The sequence below is a fragment of the Corylus avellana genome, chromosome ca2 (genome assembly GCF_901000735.1).
Source record: "Corylus avellana chromosome ca2, CavTom2PMs-1.0".
Lineage (NCBI taxonomy): Eukaryota > Viridiplantae > Streptophyta > Magnoliopsida > Fagales > Betulaceae > Corylus > Corylus avellana.
The window spans coordinates 36,457,440-36,465,134 of NC_081542.1; the positions used below are offsets into that span (position 1 = coordinate 36,457,440).

At 31.9% G+C, this 7,695-nt stretch overlaps 1 protein-coding gene across 2 annotated transcripts; it reads right to left on the reverse strand.

Moving 5' to 3' along the window:
* Nucleotides 1–1,675: 1,675 nt before the first annotated feature.
* On the reverse strand, nucleotides 1,676–6,677 carry LOC132170819 (peroxisomal 2,4-dienoyl-CoA reductase [(3E)-enoyl-CoA-producing]-like). Of its 2 annotated transcripts, XM_059581935.1 has the most exons (6): nucleotides 6,326–6,677; nucleotides 5,158–5,317; nucleotides 4,303–4,472; nucleotides 3,998–4,217; nucleotides 2,817–2,991; nucleotides 1,676–1,970 (listed from the first exon to the last, which is right to left on the reverse strand). In XM_059581935.1, exons 1-5 carry the CDS (start codon nucleotides 6,515–6,517, stop codon nucleotides 2,837–2,839), a joined length of 897 nt encoding a protein of 298 aa, XP_059437918.1. In that variant the 5' UTR covers nucleotides 6,518–6,677; the 3' UTR covers nucleotides 1,676–1,970; nucleotides 2,817–2,836. The 2 variants fall into 2 exon arrangements, with proteins under 2 accessions (XP_059437918.1, XP_059437919.1); XM_059581936.1 differs by lacking the exon at nucleotides 1,676–1,970 and having other exon boundaries at nucleotides 2,612–2,991.
* Nucleotides 6,678–7,695: the final 1,018 nt, after the last annotated feature.

A 7,695-nucleotide genomic window follows, 5' to 3' on the forward strand; every position in this document is an offset into this window, starting at 1 on the left:
AACAAAATGATATAAAAATAAGATTAAAAGCGTGTGTATAAAATTACTCTTTATTTATTGGAGGGTGGGGTGAGAAAGAAATCCTAGTAAACTCATCCTTACTTCCTGCAATGGAACTCTTGAACTTAGCAACCAAAAAAATCAAATATTTATGTGGAGATTGATAAATTATTACTTACATGTGTGACAATTCTAAGTCCTTTTAGGGTATTTTAGTTGACCATTAGATTTTAATAAGGGTTGGCTTAAGTAAGTTAACAATGAGAATGGACCACCAATATATATATATATATATATATATATATATATATATATATATATATATATATAGTTTCAAGTCTCTTTTAGGAAATTAATGATATAAATATTAAAATCTAATGGTCAACTAAAATACCCTAAAGTGACTTAGGATTGTCACAACTTATTTTAGAATTTTCTAATTAGTATAAAATAGTAAATTTAATTACTTAATTATTATATATGTATGTGTTAGAATATTAATTGAAGAGTAATGTAGGAAACAACATTTTTATTCTACAATTATTTCACAATATTGACATAGTAGTTTCAACTAACCCTTGGATTAAGACTAGTATTGTCAAGGGTTGGTTGATACTACTGTCATGTCAACAAACTTTATGATAAAAATGTGGTATATAATATTTCTCTTAATTAAAGAAATAATTTCACCATTTTTTATCTATTTAAATTCTTAGGATAATTGATTATTTAACATAATATTAAAGTAATAATCTTTAGTTCAAACCCCACATTATACCATTTAATTTTAATTAAATATTATACATATTAAAATAATCAAGATGATTGCAAGACCTTTTTGGCATTATGAAATAGGAAATGGGGAAAACAGTTTTCTATGACATGATTGGTGACATCCCCTACAAGTATTCTATGAAAAAATTAGTGTCAATACATGGTTTAGCATTCGGTTAGCCAAAATAACTTCTGAATTGCTAAAATGAGAGCAAAATGAGTTGTATCCGGCTCAACAATTTAGCGAGCGCTATTCACTCACTAAGGCTCCGTTTACTTCGACCTAAAATGGTTTTCGTCGAAAAATATTTTCAGGGAAGTTATTTTTCCTGAAAATGTTTTCCACCAAAAACATTTTACATTGTTTACAACGCGCACGGAAAATCAATTTTTTTAAAAATATTTTCAAAAACAATTTTTAATTTTTTTAATTTAAAAAAAAAATACTAATTTTAATATTAGCTATTCAACTGTATTGAAAATCAATTTTTTAATTTTTTTTAAAATATTTTATATTTACCTATAAAATATAATTTTTATTCAAAATATAAAAATATTAATATAAAATAATTTATGATTGTTTTGATTGTTCCATCTATTGCTCCAACACAATCCTAATGAAGACCAATACAACTTACATTAATTTGACAAATTACTTGAATTTTTTTTTTTTAAAAAAAAAAAAATCAAATTTTAAAACTTACCTTAAAGTATGGGTAAAACCTTCGGCTATTCCTTATTTCCAGAGGAGTAGAGTTATCAAGTTGTTTAATTAAATGTTTATATAGCGTCAAGACTCCTCCAAGTACAACCTTAAAATATCGATGAATAGACCTAATCGATCTATAAAACCTTCCACCAACCACTCGAAACCTCACATTATGCCCAATAATATGTAAAAATATCAACACTTGTTCCTTAATAGACATGTGAATGGTCTCACGTACAAGGTTGTTCTCAGCAAAAATTTTACATAATTCAAAGAAAGATATAGGACTTATTCTTATTTGGTCAATACAATCTTGTCTGCTTCCATAAAGAATACTATCTATATAAATCCCTCTTTCATACTCTCGATTAACATGAGGTTCCCTACATAATACTCTCCTAGATCTAATATCTTTTAAGATTACAAGCCCAACAGTAAGAACAAATGCAATTGTGGTCGTAATTGTCGAAAGAATTGTTTCATCCATCTACAAACAACATAAAAATAAGTAATAAGCAATAAATCATATATGCATTGTTTCTATGTGACAAATGATTAATAAATTCCAAAAAATTTAAGTCTCACATGGTGCAATAAGCAGTGCAATAATATGATATGTGGAAAAATGATAGAGCCCTTTCGCTTATGTCTTTCAAGCCCCAGGACATCAATGGTAACCTTGATGGTCTAAATGCATCGGAGTTTGATATTTTACAGGACTGAGAAGATAAATTCATGGACAAATATGTGAAAGTAGGCCACCTAGCTAGAGTATTTGCCGAAAAAGAAAGAAAAGATCCTATGCACATAATTCTAAAATGTTGCATCATGTTTGAGATGGATGTGACATCATGAGCCCCATATGCATGCCCCACATACATTCTTATGGCCCTGGTTGTGGGACTAGCTAGCTAGATGGCCTACTTTCACTAAAGTATTCTTAATCATCCTAATAAATTCCTCAATTGGTACCCACTTGGAACTAACTTCTAGTTCCAACTATCTACTTTTTAGTTCAAACTGAGAATATAAAATTAATATTTATACTAAAGTATTCTTAATCATCCTAATAAATTCCTCGAGTGGTAGGTAAACATGCAAAATGTTGGTACCACTAGAAAAGCAATCTGGAAAAGTATTATACTGTTCAGCATGGGAACCAAATTACATCTGTGTAATTCTATAATGTTCATCGTGAGCTACTACCTCATTGAGTAAGTATTGCAACAACTAATTATAAAAATAAAAATAAAAAATAAAAACAAAGTATTGCAACAATTTTTTGCTGAAAGAAATGACAATGCTGGATTCTACAGAAAAATTAATATTGAACCTTATCATCAAATTGAAGTGTTATAGCTTGCTCTTAGGAACCCCAACTAGTGCAGCTCTGGACCTCCTTTCCACTGCTCGAGACAGCTGCTTCACCGCCTCTTTGGGTAGATGGCGGGGTTTGCTCAGCCATTCTCCTCCATCAACCACCAATGTTGTTCCGTTGATGTATTTTCCTTACAGCATAAGACATGCACATAAGATTCTCAGTCTATGGCAACATGGGAAAAAAGGGAAAGAAAAAACAAAGGAGAATGTATTTTCCTTCAAAGATTTGTCCAAAACTTCAAGATTTTCCAATGTTGAAGCATCAATTGATTTTATGGAATGGAGTCATTACAACACATTTATAAGGTTATATATAAGCAACAAATGACAAGTTATATTAGCATGGTATCAACAAAAAGATATTAAAATTCTTTTTCCCACTAAAATTGTAGAATTCAAATGAAGAACATCTAGAACTCCTTGCATCACACAATTTAATCCTTCGTGTCTTAACACTTGAGCTTAAAAATGATCTAAAGCATCTATAAGTACCGGAAAATCTTTTGCCGGAAAACAGTGAGTTTTAAATTCATGAACGCAGAATTTAGTGGAGTGGAAGCACATATTGTTGCAGATTGAAAAAGATTATGGCATGTGTAAATTCATTACAAAAATATTACGAACAATACTGACACATGCATCATTGATATCACTAGTTTTTATCAATCGTTCCTAGCTTATGCTCAGACCAAATAAAATTTTTTAACCACTTCATTACCAACTCATTGGAATTGAACCTTTTAAATACTTTCACAGAATGCATGAAGCCTGATGTAAATCCTTAATCAAAAGGTGGCAAATTTATTTATTTTTTTTTTTTTAAATGACAATTTAGGTGTTAATTTTCAAAATGGTCAAAGAATAAGGTGATCTTTTGACTTTTTCCAAAAAGCAAAATTAGAAACATGTGGAAACTTGCTAAACTAGATTGATGAACAATCTTTCACAACCTATACATAATTTTTATCAAATAACACTCAATGAAGAAGAGTTTGTGGAGTGAATAAACAAGCAAGGAGAATTAACGATAAGTTAATGAGAAGATACATATCTATATAATTACTCCTTTGGGAGAGGAGATTAAAGAAAAATAAGACAAAGGCATGCATGAGATTAGCAAATTAGATTACTGACCGGCATCAGATGCAAGATATAGAGCAGCCATAGCAATATCCCATTTCTCCCCCAGTTTAAATAAAGGCATGTGCTGTCTAGTGCTCATCATTTCCTCAGGTCCTAGTTTACTAGTACCAGCAGTGTCTTCAATGGGTCCTGGTGCAATCCCATTGACTCTGATGTTGTAATCTGTCCCCCACTCCAATGCCAAGCTTCTCGTAATGCTATCAACTGCTGCCTGGTAAAAAGGAAAAGAATGTAAAGATATTGAATAGGGACCATAAGTAAAATTATTATGAAAGTCGAAAACTCAATTTACAAACCTTGGCCGCAGATACATGAATTTGATACCAAGTAGCTGTATAATGCAAAGTTGCACTTATATTTATGATTGTTCCACCATTAGAGATGTCTTTTCCTGGTCCCCCTTTCTTGAGGTACTTGAGTGCTTCACGGCACATTGTAAAAGTGCCAACAGAATCTATGTCTATTACTGCAAAAATCAATCCAAAAAAAAAAAAAACATTGAATTATAACCTCTAAGGACCTTCTATGTGCTGAAAACCCTGTAAGACTCCTTTAACATTGCATCATAGGGACTGATTTCATGTGATATAAAAATATGAGATTCTCGACTCAAATTACAGGAAGAACCATTAGTTGATACAAGCCACGAAAATTATATGTTAAAAAGTCAGTTTCACTGATGCAATCAAATGACATTGTTTATGAGTTCGTTACTGTGACTTGGCCCCAATTTCTTCAAAGATTTGATTCTGCAGGATTGTACCCTATCATATAGGAATGAAACAGGAACCTTTCTATCTTTCTGAACCATCCAAGAAAGACCTCATGAGCATGTTGATCTAGAAAATAGAACAAGTATAAATTTTTTTGTCATACTTGTAAAATTCCCAATGGAAAAAAAGAAGTCCTATCAATCATTGTCCTTCTTTTGAATGACTGAATGGTTCATTTAAGTTACTTTTCAGTTTTCTTTCTCAGATACCAAGTTCACAACCTGATATATACCAACTTAGCTTGACTTCTAAGAAACAGCCAAGGACATAAATATAAAAAGATCTAAAAATCCAATCAAATTCAACAGAATAAATCTTCCAGTACTCTTTTATTGAATCAAATGTGAATATTTTGATCCACACTCCTGAGGGTACAACCTGTCCGGAAGCCATTAGGAGATAGATCCTCTGCTGCTACAAGGAAATTGCCAGCTGCAGAATTCACAAGAATGTCAAGCCTGCCAAAATGCTTAATTGTTGATTCCAGAACTCTAACTGCGTCTTCTCTTTTGCGTACATCTCCCTCTAGTCCAATAGCCTGCAACAAAAATGATAGACATTTTTCAGTGGTGAAGTAATGAAACCAGACATCATCATCATCCAGCTAAATGGAAAGCATAGTAGTAACACTGCAATTCCTTTCAAATGGCAATCACATGTAAGAATTCTACAACCTATAGAACACAAAAAGATTGTTCTGCAGCAAAATACTGAGCTATCAAGTGGAGAGGAGCAACTATAGTATAGAAACAGATCACTCTCCACACCCAATTGAAGTGGGATTTCTCTAACATCGTATCTGCAGGCCAAACAAAAACAGACATAGGACCCACCAACCTGCAAATGAAAGTCCAAGGAATACAAAAACCAGGTAGTGGTACCATAATGAGCATCCGAACCAAAATCTTAAAACTATTAGATTGAGAGCCAAGCTGTTAACCCCTCTCATGTCCAAGACCAACAATGTATGACAAGCTTCACTAGCACTTACAAAACCTATAGAATTTTCAAGTTATAGATTTTTACAAAAATAAAAAATAAAAGAAATCTCCATTCAACTAGGAAACCCTGAGTGCTTTCAGTTATATTTTTTTAAACTATAAAATCAAAGCATCGGTTAGACACTTAGACTAGAATTTCATCAAATCATAAGAGCAGTAATAGAACAAGAAACAACGAGCAATTCTAGAAGGCCTACTTGCGTCTTGCCTGTGTCCTACTATAAATGTTGTGATAAAAATTCAATAATGATTAATCACAAGCTTAAGGGTGATTTTAATAGCCACATTATTCTTAGTAGGATACAAGTAAGCCACCTAGAATTACTCGGAAACAACAGTACTGAGAGCTTACAATTTCCTCCATTTTCCTACCCTTTCTCAACAACCAAACAGGACCCAACTTTCATCCCAGACGTAAAAGAGAGAGACAGAGACAGAGACAGAGAAAAACAGGGAAATGAGACAAACCCAGTAGAGAAAAATGCTAAAATAGACAAATGAAATTGCAAAAGAGGATGGGGAAGTGAAAGAAAAGATAATATTACAGGAATTCCATGAGATCGAAGGGAGTCAACGGCAGCTTGAAGGACTTGGCTACGGCGGCCCATGATGGCAATAGAGGCTCCATGTCTCCCCAATTGATACGATATCTCATACCCGATTCCTGACCCTCCTCCTGTCAACAGCGCCACCTTCCCCTTCAGTATGCCAGCCTTGAAGGGAGACTCCATTGCCATGTGTCTGTCTCTGTATCTTTCTTCACTCTACTCCACAACGTACAACGTACAATGCCATTGGGTGTCTGAATCAATGTCCCAAGACAAAGGAAACGGCCGGATACGAATTGGAATATTATGCCATTTCTGTTGTCCTTGCGTTCTGAACTTCTCTTGCCGTCTCTTTTTAGCTTGTTTGGGCAAATATCTTAATATTTGTGGTGGCAACAAATTAAACAATATATTATTTGGTTAAAGTTTTCTTTTAAATTAGGTTTAAAGAATTTCTTTCAACTTAGTTTATAAAAGTAACATGTATTTTTAATAGCATATGAGATATATATAAGTTTTTAACAAAATGTATTCCAACTTTGTCCATGTTATTAAAAAAAAATATGCATTTCACATGTTTGAAGGACATATGACATTTATAAATTAAATTAAAGGAAATTCCTTCAACCCAGTTTAAAGGAAAACATTGTCTAGTAGAAACTATATATGTTTATCTTATAATTATTTTAATTAATTTTTAGATTAGTCATTATTAAAAATAAATAAATCTAACAGTTAGTTGAGACTATCGTATCATCATTTTAGAATAATTTTTGAATGAAAATATGATATATAGCATTACTCGTTTTAAATTGTTTTAAGATTAGAAAAATGTTAAAAGCCCACCTTGTGCACAACTTTGCCCTTCTTTTTTAATTTTTTTAAAAACAAAATAAAAAAAATGTCTAAAGCAATAATATGCTATGTGGTCCTTCTTTTATTTGGTATTTTAAAAAAAAAAAAAATACTAAGTAAAAGAAGGACCACATAGAATATTATTGCTTCAGACATTTTTTTTTTTTAATTTAAAAAAAAAAAATTAAAAAGAAAGGGCAAAGTTGTGCCCAAATTGGGCCAAATAGTTGGGGTTGTATCATACCTCGAAAGATTAATGCTAAGGAGTGTTAAACATTCATCTCTTATTCATTTTAAAAAAAAAAAAAAAAAAAAAATCTACCATTAAATCTGTAAGACCTACATGTCGTTTCAAATACTCAACGGTGAATTTGCCTATCTCTTATATGGAGATGGACAAGAAATTGGTAAAAAATGAAAACAAACGTTTCTCTATTACAACACTATCTTACCGTTATCTCATTATGCAGACATAATATTGTCAATTTATCACTGGATTTTTCTTTCTTTTC

What these genes read in the sequence shown, in the direction of transcription:
- LOC132170819 (XM_059581935.1), bottom strand. Translation starts at nt 6,517, where the DNA reads ATGGCAATGGAGTCTCCCTTCAAGGCTGGCATACTGAAGGGGAAGGTG. An exon ending in TCCTAATGGCTTCCGGACAG is followed by an intron (nt 4,473 to 5,157) that starts GTTGTACCCTCA and finishes TGATTTTTGCAG; the next exon opens with TAATAGACATAGATTCTGTT. An exon ending in ATATCTTGCATCTGATGCCG is followed by an intron (nt 2,992 to 3,997) that starts GTCAGTAATCTA and finishes TTATGCTGTAAG; the next exon opens with GAAAATACATCAACGGAACA.